The 23,801-nt window shown below is 38.9% G+C and overlaps 1 protein-coding gene across 7 annotated transcripts in view; it reads left to right on the top strand.

The window, feature by feature from the left end:
* OSBPL9 (oxysterol binding protein like 9) overlaps positions 1 to 23,801 on the top strand; it is a 162,052-nt gene that overhangs the window by 9,344 nt on the left and 128,907 nt on the right. For all 7 annotated transcript variants that reach the window (XM_059883373.1, XM_024987425.2, XM_024987429.1 and 4 more), the window contains exon 2: positions 18,980 to 19,030. Coding sequence is in view for 6 of the 7 variants with exons in the window: in XM_024987425.2 (XP_024843193.1) it covers positions 18,980 to 19,030 (51 nt within the window). In the remaining variant the exon portion in view is untranslated. The remainder of the gene's footprint in view (positions 1 to 18,979; positions 19,031 to 23,801) is intronic.

The raw sequence follows: 23,801 nt of genomic DNA, 5'->3' as shown, positions 1-23,801 counted from the left end.
TGATTTTTTTTTTTGTTTGGCTGTGCTGTGCATGGCATGTAGGATCTTAGTTCTCCAACCAGGGATGGAACTTGCACCCTCTAAAGTGTAAAGTGTGGCGTTTTAACCACTGGACCGCCAGGGAAGTCTCTATTGCATTCTTTATCTGTACAGCAAGCTTGTAAACTCCTTGATAGTACTACTAGCATGATAATTTTCAAGCCCTATAAATATAGTACATCATTCTCATAGTGAATGGAATGTCCAAGGCCCTTTAAGAGATGTGATGTAGAAGATTGTTTTGGAATCATTGCTTATACAGCCTTGTAAATTTTGCAAAATATACTGATAACAAATGTGCTTATGGCTTATGTAAAACCTGATTAAGCTTGTATTAATAACAATGGCTTTGTTTTAATCATCCTTACCCTGTAGAACTGTGTGGGATCTTTTGGTTAGTGTGGTACATCAGACAAGCAGTCAGTTCTTGCTTTATTGCAGGCAGTTTTGTTGATGATAGTAATTTGTAGAAGGATAGAAAGCAGAGCATATTCTTAAATATGCCACTGTTATATGTGGCAGTTGTTATAGGATTAGATTTTCAACTAGTTGTATAATGTCAGTCAAAGCTAGCTAGAACAATGCTCAAGAGAGTTAGATTAAGGACCTATTTCCTTTTACTGCTTATAGAGAAAAACAAATGGCCAGCTGAGTCTTTTTCTTCTCATTTACTATATTGTAAAGGATAATCATCTTAGACTAATTTAAACTAAAAAATTTTACTTTTTTGGTACGTGATACATGGAATCATATAAATGAAATCATATTTGGGGAAAGTATTTTGAGGTATTCAAAATTATTTTTTTCCCATTCACATGACAAAGATTATTATGAATGTTAATATTCTGATTCCTGGAGTTTTTTCACATTGAGCCTTCATGCTAAATTGTCTACTTATTTAATTGAATGTATTTTATTTTAGCATTACTCTTATGGCACAGGTGGACAAATGAAATATTGGATGAATATTTGGTTTGTCATTCTGGCAGCTGCCTCTAGTCTCTTGATCTTCCTCTTTCCTCCGTCTCTCATAAATGATACCATGCTTCCCAGAGACAATAGAGTTCATTTGGTGGGAACACTCTCAACTCCTTGTACTGCCACCTATTGGTATAACTATTTTCCTGCCTATCCTTCCCTGCGTCCCTGACATAATGGAAGAGGTAATCCTTGGGTGGGCTTTCCTGGTGGCTCAGTACTAAAGAATCCCCCTGGCAATGCAAGAGATGCAGGTTCAGTCCCTGGGTTTAGAAGACCCCCTGGAGAAGGAAATGACAACCCACTGTAGTATTTTTGCCTGGAAAATCCCATGGACAGAGGAGCCTGCCAAGCTACAGTCCATGGGTTGCAAAAAGAGTTGGACACAACTTAGCAATTAAGCAACACCACCAATCCTTGGGTATTCTGGATTCCATCTACTCACGAATTTTTAGAGAATCTCAGTCTATAGGTTTTTCTCCTTTTTCTGCTTTCTCCTTCCTCTCGCCCATTGCCTTCTACTTCTTTCTATGTACAGACTTTTGTTGTTTAAGAATATTTTGCAATATAACAACTAAACATCATAGTTGTAACAATTTCATATGGAAAATTTTAATACGTTTTGGGATTGCCTGTTGCTTTTCATTTTTTTGGTACAGTTACTTTTGAAATTGGAAAGTGTAAGCCCTTCAGCTTTGTTCTTTCTCAAGATTGTTTTGGCTATTCTGGGTTCGTTGAATTTCTGTATGAATTTTAGGATATACTGACTTTTTCATTAACAAATAAACTTGGGCTATATCTCTCTCCAGTTGAAAAATATCTTTGCTAATTCTGTGTCCCCCTGGAAAAACCATCTTCACCTCTCTTCTTCAAGTTAGATAAACCTATTGAAAGAGTCTTCTACATTGTCTGTCTTTATTCATGCATTTACTGTACAGCAATCTGTTTTTACCTCCAAATTTCACTGAATATCCTAGCAAAAGTCTCCAGTGAAAGCTTTGTTGCTGAACCCAGTGGGTGCTTTTAACTTTTCATTTTAATAGCACTGTCTCTGCAGAATTTGACATTATTACTCTTTATTTTAAATTTCAAAAAGATAGTTTCATTGCTCTTGAAGAGATGCAATATATCCTTAATTTAAAAAAAATTGAAAAAGCATATAAAATAGAAAGAAGCAAAGTACTACCTGAAATCCTACTATCTGTGTTTTGGAGAATAGCTTTCCTAACAACTCTTTATGCTTAAATACACATTTATGTATATTTTATATAAATGGAATCATTATATATATATAATAATCTACAACCCAGAAGCATTTTATTAAAAAATTTTCTATAGATATGTTGTACCATTTTGTATTGTATTTCTTCAACTAGCAAAATGAGCAAAGGATATCTTTTTTCCTTCATCCTTACTTAATGAGATCTCAGTCATCTGGCTTTGGGAGATTAAGATTCCTATGCTGTCTGTGATGCAGGAAGACAATGTACAATAATCTGTATTATCTCCCATAGTTCTGCTCAGCTGGATAGTACCCAGGCTACTTGATTAAGGGCAGTTCAAAAACCCACCCACAAACAGAAGACTCTACTTCTTAATGAGGGAGTGACAAAGTTCTAAAAGAGCTTGTAGGATGAGAAATACCATTATAGGCCATTTTTGGAAAATGCAGTGTGCCATAAGCCTCTACTATATTAATCATTGTTGTAGGTATTTTCTAGTGTCAAATATATCGCTTCATTAAGCCTCATAACCTCTTCCATTTTTCCTTGCTACCACTATAGCATATAAACCACCCGGGTCTGGTGCAAAAACTTCGTAAGTGTTCTCTTTGTTTCCTTTTTGCTCTCTAAACTCCATTTTTTTATCAGTAGCCCAAGTGATCTTTTAAAAAAAGGAAAAAGGAAGATCATATTTTTCCCCCGCTTAAAATTCTCTAGTGGCTATAGGAAAAAAAAATTCAAACTCTTTACTATGACTTACCACCTTGTAAGCACTGAAGAATTGATGCTTTTGAACTGTGGCGTTGGAGAAGACTCTTGAGAGTCCCTTGCACTGCAAGGAGACCCAACCAGTCCATCATAAAGGAGATCAGTCCTGAGTGTTCATTGGAAGGACTGATGTTGAGGCTGAAACTCCAGTACTTTGGCCACCTCATGTGAAGAGCTGACTCATTTGAAAAGACTCTGATGCTGGGAATGATTGAGGGCAGTAGGAGAAGGGGACGACAGAGGATGAGATGGTTGGATGGCATCACCGACTCAATGGACATGAGCTTGGGTAAACTCCGGGAGTTGGTGATGGACAGGGAAGCCTGGCATGCTGCGGTCCATGGGGTCACAGAGTCGTACGCGACTGAGTGACTGAACTGAATTGAACGGATGGCCTTGTGATCTTTCTCCACTTAACTTTCTACAGTAAACCTTTTGCTCACCACTATATCCACTGTAGCTTTTTTTTCCCTCCTGTTCCTTGGACACCTCAAGCTTGTTCCTATCTCAGGGTCTTTGTGTATATTTTCTGGCTTCTTGGACTGATACTCTCCCATGACTGTAGCATGCCTGATTCCCTTCTTGTTATGCAGGTGTTCATTTAGGCATCACTGCTCAGAGAAGCCTTTCCTTAACAACCTGTCTAAAGTACACCTCACTATCAGTCACTAGCACTAGCACACTGGTCTTTTTTTTTTTTTTCACTTGATGGTTTAGAATATAAGCTTATTTTATTTTATTTAAAAAATTAATTTATTTTAATTGGAGGCTAATTACTTTACAATATTGTAGTGGTTTTTGCCATATATCGACATGAATCAGCCACAGGCACACATGTGTTTCCCATCCAGAACCCCCCTCCCACCTCCCTCCCCATCCCATCCCCCGGGGTCATCCCAGTGCACCAGCCCTGAGCACCCTGTCTCATGCATCGAGCCTGGACCAGCGGTCTGCTTCACATATGATAATATGCACGTTTCAACGCTACCCTCTGAAATCATCCCACCCTTGCCTTCTCCCACAGAGTCCAAAAGACTGTTCTTTATATCTGTGTCTCTTTTGCTGTCTTGCATATAGAGTCATCGTTATCATCTTTCTAAATTCCATATATATGCATTAGTATACTGTACTGGTGTTTTTCTTTCTGACTTACTTCACTCTGTATAATAGGCTCCAGTTTCATCGACCTCATTAGAACCGATTAAAATGCATTCTTTTTAATGGCTGAGTAATATTCCATTTGTATATGTACCACATTTTTCTTATCCATTCATCTGCCAATGGACATCTAGGCTGCTTCCATGGCCTGGCTATTGTAAACAGTGCTATGATGAACATTGGGGTACATGTGTCTCTTTCAATTCTGGTTTCCTTGGTGTAGCACACTGGTCTTGATGTATTTTTTCATAGCATTTATTGTTAGCTGCTAAACTTACTTTGTTTTTCCTGTTTAGTGTCTGTTTCCCTCCTCTGGAATGTAAGTACTGTGAGAACAGAGACTTACCTTCATCATTTTACCTTTAGCATCTAGAGCAATGCTTGGCATTTAGTGAATATTCAGTAAATATTTATGGAATGAGCAACAGGTGAAGTAGTTTATATATTACTTCCTTTACACATGAAGAAATTGAGACTTAAAAACTCACACAGTAGTTTCTCTGTATGTGATTAAGTCTTCTAACTCCAGATAGAATGTTCTCTCACTGAATTGTGCTAGTGTTGATATTTTAAAATGACAAACCCAAGTTATCACTACTCTGCTTATAGGTGATAACTGAGTTACATCATTATCACAATGAAATAAACTTTCTGCATGCTGCTGCTGCTAAGTAGCTTCAGTCATGTCCGACTCTGTGCAACCTCATAGATGGCAGCCCACCAGGCTCCTCTGTCCACGGGATTCTCTAGGCAAGAACACTGGAGTGGGTTGCCATTTCCTTCTCCCAAACCTTCTGCATAGGCTATTATTCTAAGGTACAGACTGCATTGATGAATCATTAAAGAGTACTGAGTCCTTTTACATCTAAGTTGAAACACCGAGGATGAATGAAAAACTCTCTTTCCATTCCAGTAAAGAGAAAGCCTCCTAGAGAAGGGAAAGGAGGAGCAGATACTAAGTCTTAGAATTTGTTGAGTAATGAGTTTTTTATATTCACAAAACATGACCACAGAAAGATAGTGGCACATTCTTGAACATAATTCTTTGAAATTTTCATCACCCAGAAGAGGATGAAATGTACATTTCAGATAGATGATACGTTGTGTGACCAACCCTCTGTTCTGTGCTTGCGTGTCAGCTCTTCTGCTTTCGTTTTTTTTTTTTTTTTTAACCCATTGCAAAGAGTCGGACACTACTGAGCAACGGAACAGCAACAGCAATTCTGAAGTAAAATTAGACCTAATAAAGAATGAGTGTTTTTATTCTTTAAAGTTTTATTTACTACTGAATTATAGTTGATTTACAATATTGTGCCCGTCTCTACTGTACACCAAAGTGATTCAGTTATACATATATATACACTTTTTAAAATATTCTTTTCCATTATGGTTTATCACAGGATATTGAATATAGCCCCCTGTGCTATACAGTAGGATTTTGTTGTTTATCCATTCTGTATATCATAGTTTGCATCTGCTAACCCCAAATTCCCAAGCCATCCCCCCCCATCCCCTCTCCCCCTTGGCAATCACAAGTCTGTTTAGAATGAGTGTTTTTAAATTGCCTTTTTAAAAAGTGTTTCTCCCTCCCCCGCTCACCCTGTTTATAAAAGTAAAATGTTTATCATAGATCATTAACTAATCAAGTCCTCCACAGTCTCCTAAGCCCTTTGGCACAGTTCTTGAATTCTTGACCTACTTCCTTATTCTTCCTTGTAGTCTTTTTTTGTTTTTTTTTTCCTTGTAGTCTTGCTTTCCCTTAAGCAACAACATCTAAAAGAAATGCTTTAAGAAAATAGTTTCTTGGGCAGTATTTGAATTTATAACAACTTTCCCCCTATCTTTTGATCACATGCTGTATTTTGAGTGCTTTTCCTAGCTAATCTGGGGACCATTTTCAACAATTTATTCGCAAGAATGTGTTCTCAGTTCTAAATTCCAAATCAGAACAAGGAGCTTTTGTAGCATAACCTTATTCTAAATTGAGGCATGTAGGATGAGTCTTAGAATTAGGACTGAGAGTTCAGATATCTGTGGTTCTGGCTATTGTTCTTGCTAACCAGATTATTTTAGGTGTTGTACAAATTTTCCCGTCTTTAAATTTTTCTAGTGCTGTTCTTGTTTTTCATCTTTTCATGATCTTACTGTCTTGGGCCCTGACTTAGTCTTTTCCAAATAAGGAGAAACACTCTTGGGCAATTTTTGATGAAAAAGTGAAGTTGAATGATAATAATGGATTATTACTGTACAGTTTGGTGGGAAAAGTACTAAATAACATAAACTTCCTGGAGTTTAACACACCCCTATCATTTCCTTCAGTCATTTTTTGTGAAATAACATTAATCACTATTTAGTATTTGGGCAGTATAAAATTCAGATTTAAATTTGAAGAAAGTAGGGAGAACCACTAGACCATTCATGCGTGACCTAAATCAAATCCTTTAGGATTCTACAGTGGAAGTGACAAATAGATTCAAGGGATTAGATCTGATAGAGTGCTTGAAGAACTATGAACAGAGGTTCGTGACACTGTACAGGAGGCAGTGATCAGGACTATCCCCAAGAAACAGAAATGCAAAAAGGCAAAATGGTTGTCTGAGGAGGCCTTCCAAATGGCTGAGAAAAGAAGAGAAGCAAAAAGCAAAGGAGAAAAGAAAACATACCTATCTGAATGCGGAGTTGCAAAGAATAGCAAGGAGAGATAAGAAAGCCTTCCTCAGTGATCAATGCAAAGAAATAGAGGAAAACAATAGAATGGGAAAGACTAGAGATCTCTTCAAAAAAATTAAGAGATTCCAAGGGAACATTTCACACAAAGATGGGTACAATAAAGGACAGAAATGGTATGGACCTAACAAAAGCAGAAGATATTAAGAAGAGGTGGCAAGAATACACAGAAGAACTATACAAAAAAAATCTTCATGACCCAGACAATCATGGTGGCGTGATCACTCACCGAGAGCCGACATCCTGGAGTCTGAAGTCAAGTGGGCCTTAGCAACCGTCACTATGAACAAAGCTAGTGGAGGTAATGGAATTCCAGCTGAGCTATTTCAAGTCCTAAAAGAAGATGCTGTTAAAGTGCTGCACTCAATATACCAGCAAATTTGGAAAACTCAGCAGTGGCCACAGGACTGGAAAAGGTCAGATTTCATTCCAATCCCAAAGAAAGACAATGCCAAAAAGTGTTCAAACTACCTAAAAATTGCACTCATTTCACATCCTAGCAAAGTAATGCTCAAAATTCTCCAAGCTAGGCTTCAGCAGTATGTGAACCGTGAACTTCCAGATGTTCAAGCTGGATTTAGAAAAGGCAGAGGAACCAGAGATCAAATTGCCAACAACAGTTGGATCATAGAAAAAGGAAGACAATTCCAGAAAAACATCTACTTCAGCTTTCTTGACTACACCAAAGCTTTTGTGTGGATCACAATAAACTGGAAAATTCTTAAAGAATTCTTAAAGGCAGACCATCTTACCTTCCACCTGAGAAATCTGTATGCAAATCAAGAAACAACAGTTAGAACTGGACATGGAATAATAGACTGGTTCTAAATTGGGCAAGGAGTATGACAAGGCCTATGTGGTTGGATGGCTTCACCAACTTGATGGACATGAGTTTGAGCAAATTCTGAGAGTTGATGATAGACAGGGAAGCCTGGCATGCTGCAGTCCATGGGATCACAAAGAGTTGGACACGACTAAGTGACTGAACTGAACTGATTTTGAGGAACAAAACAAAAATAGAAACTATACATTGAGGTTCAGTATATATTGACATGCTAAGTAATTTGCAGTACTTAGGTTACTATTTAGTATTTTATGTTATGGTTAACTTTTCTTTTCTTTTTTTTTTTTTATGGTTAACTTTTCTTGGAAAGGATCCAGAAACCCCCATCATCAGAGTTGTGCTTAATTAAACCCTGTGAAATGGTTCTTGTCACTCATCTGTTGACCTGAGTTTTTGACTTAAAGATAAAATTATCCTTTTTAAGAAACAGTAAAAGACCTGGGACTTTACAATTTAAGAGATCACAGATCAAAATACGAGTCTCCAGTCCTTTACCTGTAGTTCAGAAATCCCTGAGTCTCTGAATTCCAGAAGTTTTTTTTCCTAAATGTGTTATATTCTCATTTGGAAGTAAAGCCTGCCTTGAACTGTGTGGTTAATTATAATCTCCATTATGTTTAATATAAATGCATGTTGTACTACCAAAATATTAGTATGCTTGATTGTGAAATTAATTAAATGCTTAATAATCCAGACTCTGTTGCAGGTGTGTGACAGTTTATGTACTATTTGTATGGTACTTTTTGAAAATTCTGAATTTTAAAGCACATTTGAACCAAAAATCTCAGATAAGTGATGTGGACCTCTATCTGGTCTAATGACCTAGGGTTTATATGCTGGCAGTAGTTCAGAAGGCAGAGGGGGTACCACCCTCTGAAGCACTGCTGCAGTGCTTTGTGGGGTGATATTTGCGCTGATGAATTCAGAGGATCGCTGATTTGACACACAGCCTTTGTGGCTCGGAGAAACTTTGAAAGGAGACTTAAGTTAACCAGATCTGTAGTAACTGTGGTAGAAATGCATAACCTTTAGAGTCAGACCTGGATTGGAATTCTCTCTGCTGCTGCTGCTGCTAAGTCACTTCAGTCGTGTCCGACTCTGTGCGACCCCATAGACGGCAGCCCACCAGGCTCCTCCGTCCCTGGGATTCTCCAGACAAGAACACTGGAGTGGGTTGCCATTTCCTTCTCCAATGCATGAAAGTGAAAAGTGAAAGTGAAGTCGCTTAGTCATGTCTGACTCTTTGCGACCCTATGGACTACAGCCTACCAGGCTCCTCCATCCATGGGATTTTCCAGGCAAGAGTACTGGAGTTGGGTGCCAGTGCCTTCTCTGGAATCCTCTCTATCTACCTGTTATCTGTGAATCCATGGGCAAGTAACTTACGCCTTTCTGAGCCTTTATTTTCTCAATTATAAAATGGGTATAATAAAAGAACCTATATCATAAGATTGGTATGAGAAGTAAATAAAATTGTATTTAATTGTGTTTAAAGCACTGCCCCAGGATTATAAGAGTTCAGTTCAGTTCAGTCACTCAGTCGTATCTGACTCTTTGCCACCCCATGAACCTGCAGCACACCAGGCCTCACTATCCATCACCAACTCCCGGAGTTTACCCAAACTCATGTCCATTGAGTTGGTGATGCCATCCAACCATCTCATCCTCTGTCGTCCCCTTCTCCTCCTGCCCTCAATCTTTCCCAGCATCAGGGTCTTTTCAAAAGAGTGAGCTCTTCACATCAGGTGGCCAAAGTTTTGGAATTTCAGCTTCAACATCAGTCCTTCCAATGAACACCCAGGAGTGATCTCCTGTAGGATGGACTGGTTGGGTCTCCTTGCAGTGCAAGGGACTCTCAAGAGTCTTCTCCAACACAACATTTGAAAAGCATCGATTCTTTGGCGCTCAGCTTTCTTTATAGTCCAACTCTCACATCCATACATGACTACTGGAAAAACCATAGCCTTGACTAGACGGACCTTTGTTGACAAAGCATACTTCTTTTTAGTATGCTATCTAGGTTGGTCATAACTTTCCTTCCAAGGAGTAAGCGCTTTTAATTTCATGGCAGCAATCACCATCTGCAGTGATTTTGGAGCCCAAAAAAATAAAGTCTGACACTGTTTCCCCATCTATTTGCCATGAAGTGATGGGACTGGATACCATGATCTTAGTTTTTGGAATGTTGAGCTCTAAGCCAACTTTTTCACTCTCCTCTTTCACTTTTATCAAGAGGCTCTTTAGTTCTTCTTCACTTTCTGCCATAAGGGTGGTGTCATCTGCATATCTGAGGTTATTGATATTTCTCCCGGCAGTCTTGATTCCAGCTGGTGCTTCTTCCAGCCCAGTGTTTCTCATGATGTATTCTGCATATAAGTTAAATAAGCAGGGTGACAATATACAGCCTTGAGGTACTCCTTTTTCTATTTGGAACCAGTCTGTTGTTCCATGTCCAGTTCTAACTGTTGCTTCCTGACCTGCATACAGGTTTCTCAAGAGAAAGGTCAAGTGGTCTGGTAGTCCCATCTCTTTCAGAATTTACCACAGTTTGTGGTGATCCACACAGTCAAAGGCTTTGGCATAGTCAAGAAAGCAGAAATAGGTGTTTTTCTGGAACTCTCTTCCTTTTTCGATGATCCGGAGGATGTTGGCAATTTGATCTCTGGTTCCTCTGCCTTTTCTAAAACTAGCCTGAACATCTGGAAGTTCACAGTGCATGTATTGCTGAAACCTGGCTTGGAAAATTTTGAACATTACTTTACTAGCGTGTGAGATGAGTACAGTTGTGTGGTAGTTTGAGCATTCTTTGGCATTGCCTTTCTTTGGGATTGGAATGAAAACTGACCTTTTCCAGTCCTGTGGCCACTGCTGAGTTTTCCAAATTTGCTAGCATAGTGAGTGCAGCACTTTAACAGCATCATCTTTTAGGATGTGAAATAGCTCAACTGGAATTCCATCACCTCCACTAGCTTTGTTCGTAGTGATGCTTCCTAAGGCCCACTTGACTTCACATTCCAGGGTGTTTGGGTCTAGGTGAGTGATCACACCATCATGATATCTGGGTCATGAAGATCTTTTTTGTAGAGTTCTTCTGTGTATTCTTGCCACCTCTTCTTAATATCTTCTGCTTCTGTTAGGTCCATACCATTTCTGTCCTTTATTGAGCCCATCTTTGCATATAATGTTTCCTTGGTGTCTCTAATTTTCTTGATGAGATCTCTAGTCTTTCCCATTCTGTTGTTTTCCTCTATTTCTTTGCATTGATTGCTAAGGAAGGCTTTCTTATCTCTCCTTGCTATTCTTTGGAACTCTGCATTCAAATGAGTACATTTTTCCTTGTCTCCTTTGCTTTTCGCTTCTCTTCTTTTCACAGCTATTTGTAAAGCCTCCTCAGACAGCCATTTTGCTTTTTTGCATTTCTTTTCCATGGGGATAGTCTTGATCCCTATCTCCTGTACGATGTCACGAACCTCTGTCCATAGTTCATCAGGTACTCTGTCTATCAAATCTAAGAGTTCAGTACATGTTAACAAAAAAATAAAGTTTATTAGTGTTTAACATGTAATAATATTCATTAAGTGTATTTACATTGTGGTCACTATTGCATAAACTAATATTCAAATTTGTTAATTCATAACAAGAAATATAATTGTTAAGGAGACTGCATATTTAGGCTATCTGATTCATACATTAATACAGTCTCTGTAAGCAAGCTATATGGGATGCCAAATTTATATGCAGAAGCAGGCCAAAGAGAGCTATAGATATTTAAAGGCATCAGGCTTTGGTATCAAGATGCAATATCTCTGTGTTAGATACGTAACCTATTACAAGAACAGATCTAATCTCTTGGTCAGCAAAACATCTGACTTTCTGGTTCTAGTTCTGACCTTCCTACTGTAGTTCTTTTACTATTAATACTTTCTATACTTAGTATAATATCATAATTAGTATAATTACCTCCAGGCTGTTCCAGCTCTTAACGATGTTCTTATATATATCTCTGTTCTGTGTCTGTTTTCTTTAAAGGAAGGCAGTCATCTTCCAGGATCTTGGAAAGACCCCAGACATCATTGTCCCCTTGTATACTGATTCTGTATATTTCCCTAAAGCTCTATCCACCTGATGTGAAGAGCCTACTCATTGGAAAAGACCCTGATGCTGGGAAAGATTGAGGGCAGGAGGAGAAGGGGGCGGCAGAGGATAGTTAGATAGCATCACCGACTAAATGGACATGAATCTGAGCAAACCCCGGGAGATAATGAAGAGCAGGGGAGAAGGACAGACGTACTGCAGTCCAGAGTCAGACAGAACTTAGTGACTAAACAACAACAAAGTCTCTATCTGTAGTATGTGCGTGTATGTGTGCTAAGTTGCTTCAGTCGTGTCTGACTCTTTGTGACCCTAGGGACTGTAATCCACCAGGCTCCTCTATCCATGGGGATTCTCCAGGCAGAAATACTGGAGTGGGTTGCCATGCCTTCCTGCAGGGGATCTTCCCAACCCAGGGATCAAACCTGCGTCTCTTACTTCTCCTGCATTGGCAGGCGGGTTCTTTACCACTAGTGCCACCTGCTACTGCTCAACTGAGGCCTTTCTATAATGTGGAGTGGGAGATGCGGGAGTTATCTGTAGTGTAAAACTTGAGGGATGAATGATGGGGAATATTCCTCAACAATCAATAATGAATATTGATTTTCATTCATCTGAAGTATTTTCAAATTTCCCTTGTTATTTTTTCTTTGAGCCATTAGTTGTTTAGGAGTATCATTTAACTTCTACCTGTTTGTGGATTTCCCAAATTTCCTTCTGTTATTGAGCGTGCCTTTTAATCTGTTTTGGTCAAAGAACATACTTTGTTTTATTTATGTTCTTTTAAATTTATTGAGGCTTGTTTTATGGCTTTAACGTATGTCAGTCCCAGAGCTTCCCTGGTGGCTCAGATGGTAGAGAATCTGCCTGCAATGCAGGAGACCTGGGTCTGATCCCTGGGTTGGGAAGATCCCCTGGAGAAGGGAATGGCTGCCTACTCCAGTATTTACTCTCTCTCTCTTTTTTTTTTTTAACATTTTATTTTATTTTCCTGTAATCCAGTATTCTTACTTGGAGAATTCCATGGACAGAGGAACCTGGCCCGGGCCACAGCCCATGAGGTCACAAAGAGTGGGACACAACTGAGTGACTAACACTTTTACTTTTCATGATCAGTCTTGGATAATGTTCGATTACATTTGCAAATAACTTCTTTTCAAGAAGTTTCTTTTGAAAGGCACAAAAGAAACATTGCACATTGCTTCTGTTCACAGCCCACTGGCCTATACCTAGATACAGCATATAGCTAGCTGCAAGAGGCTTGAAATGTAATAGTTAGCAGGGGAGCCATGTGTTCAGTTAAAATTTGGGGTTCAGTTCAGTTGCTCAGTCATGTTTGACTCTGCAACCTCATGGACTGCGGCATGCCAGAGTTCCCTGTCCATCACCAACTCCTGAAGCTTGCTCAAATTCATGTCCATTGAGCTTGCTCAAATTCATGATGCCATCCAACTATCTCATCCTCCGTCGTCCCCTTCTCCTCCTGCCTTCAGTCTTTCCCAGCTTCAGAGTCTTTTCTAAGGAGTCAGTTCTTTGCATCAGGTGGCCAAAGTATTGGAGTTTCAGCTTCAGCATCAGTCCTTCCAATGAGTATTGAGGACTGATTTCCATTAGGATTAATTGGTTTGGTCTCCTTACAGTACAAGGGACTCTCAAGAGACTTCTCTAACACCACAGTTCAAAAGCATCCATTCTTCGGCGCTCAGATTTCTTTATGGTCCAACTCTCACATCCATACATGACTACTGGAAAAACCAAAACTTTAACTAGACAGATCTTTGTTGGCAAAGTAATGTCTCTGCTTTTTAATATGCTGTCTAGGTTAATCATAGCTTTTCTTCCAAGGAGAAAGCATCTTTTAATTTCATGGCTGCAGTCACCATCTGCAGTGATTTTGAAGCCCCCCAAAATAAAGTCTCTCACTGTTTCCATTGTTTCCCCATCTATTTGCCATGAAGTGATGGGACCAGATGCCATGATCTTAGTTTTCTGAATGTTGAGCTTTAAGCCAACTTTTTCACTCTCCTCTTTCACTTTCATCAAGTGGCTCTTTAGTTCTTCACTTTGTGCCATAAGGGTGGTGTCATCTGCATATCTGAGGTTATTGATGTTTCTCCTGGCAATCTTGATTCCAGCTTGTGCTTCGTCCAGCCCGGCTTTTTGCATGATGTACTCTCCATGTAAGTTAAAATTTGGGGTGGAGGATGTTAATACTGAAAGGAAGAAGAGGAGAATGGATTTTGGGGGACAGGCATGTGATAGGCAGCGTTATATTGTATTTGTGGTAATTTACTTTGAAATTTTAATACAAATTGTAATCTGAATCAATAGCTTGGGGTTATCATAAGGATTAATATAAATTATTTCTTTGGGGGTGCTGAGTCTTAGTGTGGAATGTGGGGTCATTGATCTCTGTTGAGGCATGTGGGATCTTTCAGATGCAGCATGTGGGATCTAGTTTCCTGACCAGGAATTGAACCCAGGCCCCCTGCATTGGGAGTCCAGAGTCTTAGTCACTGGGCCACCAGCAAAGTCAAAAAAGTGATTTTTGATTGCGTGGCTTGTTATATCAGAATCCACTGCCCTTGCATTAGTAAGATATAAGAAACCAGCAAATCCAGCCACCAAATCCAACAATCTTTGTTAGTCCTGGAGCCTCTTAGAAGTAGAACACATCACCCCTGTATCTTTCTGCTTCATGGGGGATTCTGTTTTCTTAAATCGCTGAAAAGATTTTAGTGTCTGTTTTCTGAGTACCTCTCAAGGTGCTGAGCCTTGTGGCTTGGAGGCATGTTTGTGCTAACTTGCTAAAAAATACTTTTGTTACTAAGTTTGAGAACATTGTTAGCATAGCACCCGGTAGGAAGATCACCGGAGTTGGGGTTATGTTTGTTGGCTCTACCTTTCTCTCATCAGTACTTGTATTTGTAAAAAAAACCCAAAGAGACAATAAGAGCATCAAAAACAAAAACAGTGCCCGCTGCCAAACTTCCAAAACAAAACCCCCTGCTCTTCAGTGAATAGCATTTGCAGGTTTGCTTCAGATCAGAGGATAGCTGGACATCACTTGCAGCTAGAACCTTCTGCCTCTCCCCTCTCCTTCTCTCAGCGTGTATGCTTAGTTATTGCTTCCTTCATGTAGAGGGCACAAGACCTGTGGCAACTGTTCCTTAAGCTTCAAGAACATATAGGAAGGAACTCTTCTCTCAACGCCAGTAGAAAAACTCCTGTGAAAGGAGTCCATCCTGCCTTGTCCCTGAGGTCATAGGTCCTGTGATTGGCCAGCTTGATCAGATAACCACCCCTCAGCACTCACTGTGCCTAGGGGGACTTAGTCATACCAGCTTCTTTTTGGCTACACATTGGAGTTGAGTGGCAAGAAAATGAGGGAGAGGGCTCTGTGTCATTGTGGAGAAGGAGCAGGATTCAAGGGTATCAGCACAGATATGATGTGGGAGAATGATTGGCAGGGCAGCCATTCCAAACTGTGTCGGCCGTATCAAACTGCTATATTTTACACATGTAATTTAATTGGGTAATTTACTTGATCTCCCTGATGTCACCTTCATTTATGTGGATAACTCTTACCAATGCAAGGTCTTGTGAGGTTTACTGTGTATAAAGTGCATAGCACATGGAGGTCATCAATGAGTGAGAGTCTGCTGCTACTGTTGATGCTGCTACTGCTTTTGCTGTATCGTTAATGTCACCATCATCCCTTTTCCCCAAGTTCTCATATTTAACTTCTTTTTTTTTTTTTCTTATCAACCGTAACTTTATCTTAAGGTGCACTGCAAAATTATGGGGCAAACTATTTGAATTACAGCAGATGAAAATGGAAAAATCAGGATGACCTATTCTGAAAGATGCTGAATTATTTATTTTTATATTTATGAGTTTTCTATTAGTATGTATTTATTACTAATATAAAATAACACTAAAATACGTTTTCTTTTATCCTGTGAAGTTTAACCTGATACACTTGCTAATGAAAGAATATGTGTATGAAAGAATACACTTAAATGAAGGAATATAAACTAAATGAGATCCTTAGATCATATTTAACTTCTGTTTTTCTATAACACACCCTTGAGAATGTTCATAAACCTTTAGCTCTCCATTAACTATTGAAGTTTAATTTCCTTAACTACTCACTGTTTCTTTCAGATCCCCCCAGGACCTGGTCCCCACATCTCCTTTTCAGCTTCATCTCTCCACCTCTCTCCACCTCCCTCTTCACACTCTGTGCTTGGGCTATAAGTCTGCACTTCTGAGAAGACCTCATGTGTGAAGTTTTCCGTACCTGTTCCTTTGCTGATGTTGTTACCTTGCTTGGAATACCTCTTTTGCCTACCTTCTCTCTCTAGAATTCTGTTTGTTTGTTTTTTTTAAAGTCCCAGGTTAAAGCTTGAGACCTGATCCCTTCTCTGTTGCTTTCCCTAATCTTTTTCAATGGCAGGGAGCATTCTGTAGTTCACAGTACTTTGTGCCTGTATGCACATAATTTATTTTTGCTCCTTTTAATTTAATTTATTTTTACAATTGTTTATGTGCTAGTCTTTTTTTTTTTTTTTACATTTAAAAATAGTACAGGCCAATTATTTTATAGGATGTCCCACAGTCTGAATTTGTCTGATTGTTTCCTAGTTCTGTTTGTTGTAATTATTTATTACCCCGTCTTGCCCTTTGTTTATCTACTATAATCTGATTTTTAAAAATGGAAGAGAACCAAGGATGTTTGTTACCTTGTTTGAGTTGCATTCTAACTCTCATTGGGTATTTTCAAACCTAATTATTATTTTTGTGTTTTGCCATGACACTTTTGGAGAGAAGATAAATATAGGGTACAGTAAAAGGGCTATTAAATGCTTAGGGAATGTTTTTGTCAACTGTGTTTTTGCCAGCTATTTTGTTAGTAAAGAACTCATTTTTAACCCTGTTTATTTATTTATTTATTTATTTTTAAGTTTTAAAATTCTGAAATATTTTTTTCCTTCATTTTTTTAAATTTAATTTAATTTAATTTTTAAACTTTACAATATTATATTGGTTTTGCTAAATATCGAAATGAATCTGCCACAGGTATACATGTGTTCCCCATCCTGAACCCTCCTCCCTCCTCCCTCCCTATACCATCCCTCTGGGTCGTCCCAGTACACCAGCCCCAAGCATCCAATATCGTGCATTGAACTGGACTGGCGACTCGTTCATACATGATATTATACGTGTTTCATGCCATTCTCCCAAATCTTCCCACCCTCTCCCTCTCCCACAGAGTCCATAAGGCTGTTCTGTACATCAGTGTCTCTTTTGCTGTCTCGTATACAGGGTCATTTTTAACACTGTTTAATGTTGAGAATTTTTAATAAAATGTATGAATCATGGTTATACTTGCAAGAAGACTCTCTACAGTATTTCAGTAATTTCTGAACATTAATTTCTATAGCTCACTACTGTGCTTTTTTGTTTCATTTTTTTTAGTTTTGAAGAAAGTTTGCTTTGATTTATTGTAATGTTGTTACACTGATAAGCTTACAGTCAGTGAAAGCAATGGCATAGATGTGTTAACAGCATGTTGCAGTGAGAAGGATAAGGCAGATCTTTGTGTGTAGGCAGGCAAATCTCTCTGAGAAATGATTAAATTTACTTTTTCAGCTTTATTGAGGTATAATTGACATGTAACATTATTTAAGGTGTACAATGTGATGATTTGGTATACATATATATTGTGAAGTGATTACTACAATAAGATTGAACAACACAACCACTATCACCTCTTATAGCTACCTTTTGTTTTGTAGTGAGAAATTTTAAGAGCTACTCATTTAGCCATTTTCAAATATTCAATATGTATTATTGACTATAGTCATTATGCTGTACATGAAATCCTCAAGGTATAGATAGCTATCTTATGGCTGGAAGTTTGCCTGTGGCTCAGTACAATGGATGTAGGGCATCTGTGGTTTAAAGTGGGACAGTTTTCTTCAAAAACGTAACTCCATGATATTGACTTGTTTTACTTCTTTGTCACATAGTGGAAAAAATACCAGTTGTTGAGGTATTAAATATTTTTAAAGCTTTAGTTGTTTGAGGTTTTACTTTATTTTTTACACATGACTAAGTTAATTCTAGGAATATTTAGTGGATGTCAACATGGGGCTTATTGTTCAGAACACAGTCTTTGCTTAGCTCAATCTAGCATCAGAAACAAAGGATAAAAATGTTTTATCAGTAAATATTTTTTGAGCACCTACTCTGTGCCAGACACTGTTCTGAAGCATAAGTCAGATACAGTTTCTACCCCCTAAGGAATTTGCAGCCTTGTGGGTGAGTCAAACAAGTAACCAGCCACTATAGCACAAGGTGCCAGGGTCGGGAAACATACAAGAGACTCTAGGAGTCCAGGGGTGGGAATTCTAATTAGAGGTAGGGCACTTGATGAGTGATAATCCAAGGCAGAAAATCAGAGTCAAGGATATTCTAAACTGAGAAACATTGGATGAGAAATCTCAGAGGCAAAAAAAAAAATGTGACCCATCTAGGGAGTTGCAGAGACAAAGTTAAAGCAGTTTTTCTCAAGATGTGTCCTCTGTTTGCTTGAGTCAGAATCATCTGGGAATGATTCTTAAACCCACAGATTCAGGTGACTCTCAAACTCACTGAAATGTGAGAAACATATTTTAGTTGAAAGTTAAAGGATATGAAGGAAAAATGAAAATATAGTGTAATATATGCCATGTTTAAGGTACACATAAAATTCTGTGATTAGCTTTATTTGTATAAACTACTTCCTGGTGTCTCAGAATCTGCATGCAGTGCGGGAGACCTGGGTTTGATCCCTGGGTTGGGAAGATCCTCTGGAGGAGGGCATGGCAGCCCACTCCAGTATTCTTGCCTGGAGGAACGTGGACAGAGGAACCTGGTTGGCTACAGTGCATGGGGTTGCAGAATCGGACGTGACTGAGTGACCAGGCACAGCACAAAACATTTTAAATTTGCTAATTCCTGTCTTTAAGTGATGGCTGGGTAGAGTGGGACAGGGATGGGGAAAAGGGAGGAATATTACTATAAAATGTATCTCTTTACCCCTAGATGATTCTAAAAAGTCTGTTTATCTTTTATTCATTTAATGTTTTTGTTTTTCTTTTAGTCCAAGGACAAAATGATGAGAGGCTCTCGCAGAGGATGTGTTAGACTCAGAGTGAGTATTTATTCATTTTTATGAAAACCAATTTTGACAGAAAGAAAACTATTTTGACAGATTCATGGGAATCTAAATTTAGTTTAGCTCCCTTACTTAATTGGTGGGGCAGACAAGTTTAAGGCTCAGAGGAAAAACGACTTCTCCAGGGTAACTCCAGAACCAGGGCTAGAGTTCAGTTCTTTTGGCCCATTAATTTAATGTTGTATCCATGACTTGATGCGCCTACTGATTTTTTAAATCTGTTTTGTATCCAGGGACAGGGGCTGGAAATTAAATAAGTTGTAGTGTTGGCAATAGAGTAAGCAGTAGGAAAAAACTCTGAGAAATCCCCACTTTCAGCTGCTTAATTCTTTCTGTTCAACACTATTTAATAATGGATGTTGCAGCAGTTATGTCCCTTAGAAATATAAAGCGAGCAACATATATAATTTAAAATTTTTGTTGTGTCACATTGAAAAAGCAGGTGAAATTAATTTTAATGATATATTTTGTTTATGCCAGTATATCCAGAATATTATTTGAACATGCAATCAATAAAAAAATTATTGCGATACTTTACATTCTTTTTTTTCATACTACGTCTTTGGAATCTACTATGTCTTTTGTACTTATGGCACATCGTGGTTCAGATCAGCTGCATTTCAGGTGCCCTATAGCCTCATGTGACTCAGGGCTACCTATTGGACAGTACAGGCCTATAGCTTCAAACTGTTTTTTATTTCCTGTTCAGTTTCCGCCATTGTCTGAATAGCTAAAGACAAGGAGGAATGCAGGGTTGAGGATATAGTTTCTAGTACTCAACTGTATCTAAAGAAGGGCCTCTGTCGTAAGTATTAATAGGTAAATGAGCTTCTAGTGGCATTTTCTTCTTTTGGATTCCTGTTGCTTTCTTTCTGCCGTCTTTTTTTCTGTACCCTTTTGAAGATGTAAATGTATTTCATAAATATATGATTGCCTTTATTAGCAGTAGGTTATTGGTAGAAATGGGAGATAATTCTGAGAAAGAAATCAAATTCTAATGGAAAAATTTTGACACTGAGATAGGAGTTAAGTATGGTGAATTTGCAGGATGGAAATGAGACAGGCTTGTTTTGAACAGATGGTGTATATATGACAGCATAAAGATTTTTGAAAATTCAGCTTATTGTGCTCTTGGCTATTTTCCCCCTTTCCTTTGGTTTTTGCTTTTGCCTTCTTGGTTTAATTGCTTTTCTAAGCACTTGTTATTGACCTCAGTCACCGCTCAGTCTGGTATTAACTGCTTTCTTGGCTTGAGATAGACTCAGTCAGTAGTGAGACTTTGGCAGAGCTGTAGTGAGACAGCTCTTCAGTTGAATTCAATCTGGATTGTTACATTTAATGCACATTTTTTTTCTTTTAAATATAGCTTAATTATTTATTAAACCTCGTGACTACCTTGTAGGTTAAGAAGTAGGATTTGGCCCAGTTACTGTGGAAGCCTGTCTGTGTGTCCCATTCAAATTGCATCTGCCTCCCTGTCTCCTAAAGTAACCACTCTGTTTTATAGGAACCACTTCTTAGATTTGCCTTCCTAAATTCTACATTTTATCTTGCCCATTTAAAAAATTTGATATCTTTTGTTTGCAATTTATCTGTTGAAGACTCCAGACCCTTTGACCTGTAGGAGTTTTCCGTAGTGTAAGTTTTATGGATTGTGTACTGGTGCAGTTCAGCATGTTCCTGTCTCTGCTTTTCCTACATATTAGCAGCTGATCCAGAGACTGAGTCAGACTTAGGTTTGATCCCTTTGGCAAGACTTTAGGCTGTGTTGTGTTCTTTTATTAGGAGGCAGTGTCTGGTTTTCGCTCTTCATTGGTATTAGCAACTTTGTTTTTGGCTGCAGGATGTCAATTTCCTAACCAGGGATAAAATTTGGGTCACGACACTGAAAGTTGCTGAGTCCTAACCACTGGACCACCAGGGAACTCCCAAATATTACCAACTGTTGATGCAGTACCTAGATCCATTTGCAAAATTATATTTTATCATTTTGTTTAAGTTTTTATCAGAAATAATCATATAAGGAAACACTTCATCAGTTATTTGGTTTCCCAGTGCTACAATTCAAATAGGATAAATAAATGCTTGATTATTTCCTTTTACTTACTCAATGTTCATAATAATGGACTTAAAACAACACTCATATATATATATATAAATATATATAAATGTCTGTATATACCCAAAAGAATTGAAAGCACAGCCTTGAGTGGATATTTGTATACATAGGTGCTGTTTGCAAAAGCAGCAGCACCTATTGTGAGCAACTATTGTTACTCACAATAGTCTAGACATGGAAGCAGCCCTAGTGTCCATTTGATGGATGAATGGCTAAACAAATGTGAAATATCCATAACAATGCAATAGTGTCTTAAAAAGAAAGGAAATTCTGACCCATGCTACAACATGGATGAACTTTAAGGGCATTTGCTACATGAATTAAGTCAGTCACAAAATGACAAATACTGTTTGATTCTACTTATATGAGGTACCTAGAGTTGTCAAATTCATGGAAACAGAAAATAGAATGGTGGCTTCCAGGGGTTGAAGCTAGGAGGATTAGAGATTTCTTGTTTAATGGATACAGAGTTCCAGTTTGAGAAGATGAAAAAGTTCTGGAAATGGACGGTTAGGATGGTTGTACAACAATGTAAATGTTCTTAAAAATATAAAAATGGTAAATTTTATGTTATGTGTACTTTACCACAATTAAAAAAAAACATTTTTTTAATCTACAGTTTTTTAATCTACAGTTCTATAGATCAAACACCTTGGAAAGGTTCTCTCCTTGTTGAAATCATGTTAGCCAAGCCGGGCTCTCATCTGGAGGCTCTGAGGGACTACAAGGGAAGAGTCTGCTTCCAGGTTCATTCAGGTTGTTGGAAGAATTCATTTCTTTGTGATGAAAGGACCAAGGTCCTCATTTTCTTGCCGGCTGTCAGCTTGAGATCTGTGCTTAACTTCTAGAGGCTATGCATACTCCTTGTCCTGTGGCCCCTCCATCTTCAAGTCAGCATGGTGCATGGAATTCTTTTAGTGCTTTAAGCCTCTCTGACTTCTCCTTTCTGTTACCAGCTGCAGAAAACACTCTGCTTTTAAAAAGTCTTATATTATTAGAATAGGTTATACCCACCAGATAATCTCCCTTTTGCCATGTAATCACTTCAGTGATTAATCTTCCTATAACATAATCCCTACAGTAACTTCTCATCATATTTGCAGTTTCCACTCACATTCAAAAGGGAAGAGAGAAAACAGGGACGGGGTCATTGGGCGGGGTGGTATTTTAGAATTCTACCACACAGCATGACCGAGAAGAGCTTGCTGTACCTGTGTCTGAATCTTATTTTTGCTCTTTGCTTTGTTGACTGGAAGAGGGAAGCAATCGGTAATTCTCCAGACCTTAGGTTTTCTCTTCTTTTAAGTGGGGATTATAATATCCTTGCAGAATTTTGTGAGGATTACTCAATTAGGCTTTTAATTAGTTGTGTGTGTGTGTGTGTGTGTGTGTGCTGCTGTGTATGTGTGTTTTAATAGGCTTTGTGTTATTTTCAAGAAGCTGAACTACCATTTGGCTTTCTATTTAGGAAACATCTGGAGAGTTTGTTTGCAATATAGATTTCCAAGTTCCACTCTAGTGATATACTGTTTTAGAACTGGGTCTGGAACCTTTTATTTTTAAACAGTTTCTCCAGGTGATTGTTTTGTACAACCAAGTTTGGGACCACTGGTGTGGTAGAATCAGAGAGACCTGGAGCTGAATATCATTTAGCTACACCCCTTACTGACTCTGTGCCTTTGAGCAAATTTCTTAACTTCTATGAAGATAACATCTAACTTGTAAGATTGTGAGGTTTAGCACTTACGTATGTACAGAGTTTGGCACATCGTACACATGCAGTGATAACTGCTGTGAACCATGATGGTAGTGGTGGTGGTGATGATGCACCTATCATCGAGATTCAGAGGAACGTGACAAGCTCTCACGGATCTCTTCCTGCCTATTCATCCATCCTATCCTATGTTCTAACCACACCACACTTTGTTTCTTCAACCTGGTATCATATATTTTTCTATGTCAGGAGTATTCTGTGCCCTTATCTGGTGAGCTCATCCTTTTTTTTTTTTTTTTTAAGTTTAATAGTACAATCATGAGGCAGGACAGGACAGTTCACAGGCAGCTTCCCAAAGACAGGCCAGGTCTTCTCCCCAGACCAGTGCACTGCCCCACAGAGCACCCAGGCAGATGGGCAGGGAGGCCCACCCTCGGTCCAGCTTCTCCAGCACAGAGAGCACGTACACTCGGCTAAGCTCGCTGCCAGAGTTGTAAGCAATGGTAGTGTTGTTCAGCAACAGGATCTGGCAGGCCAGCTGGGCCTCAGTCTTCTTCCCCAGGTAGACTGACTGTATAACAGGTCCCCATGGTTTAGATCTATCCGTAAAGCAAGCACAGCCTGGCCGCTGGTCACCAGCAGGTTGTCTGAAATGACACTCAAGCTTGCACCACAACCCAGGTCTTGCTGAGTGGAGTAGAGCTTGATGCCTGTGCTGCAGTCCCAGATCCTGATGAGGTCATCTAGACCACGGCTGGTGGCGCAGGGGGTGGTGTAGGGGAGGGAGGTGACATCTCCACGGTGAGTGAACGTGTGGCTGACCTGGCTGCCAGTCAACATGTCCCACAGGTGCATGGCCCCATCTTACCTTGCACTGACTAGCACTGTGGTCTGGTCAGTGTACACAGTCGTGA

The sequence above is a fragment of the Bos taurus genome, chromosome 3 (genome assembly GCF_002263795.3).
Source record: "Bos taurus isolate L1 Dominette 01449 registration number 42190680 breed Hereford chromosome 3, ARS-UCD2.0, whole genome shotgun sequence".
NCBI classification, from domain to species: domain Eukaryota; kingdom Metazoa; phylum Chordata; class Mammalia; order Artiodactyla; family Bovidae; genus Bos; species Bos taurus.
This window is presented reverse-complemented; position numbering and strand designations above follow the sequence as displayed.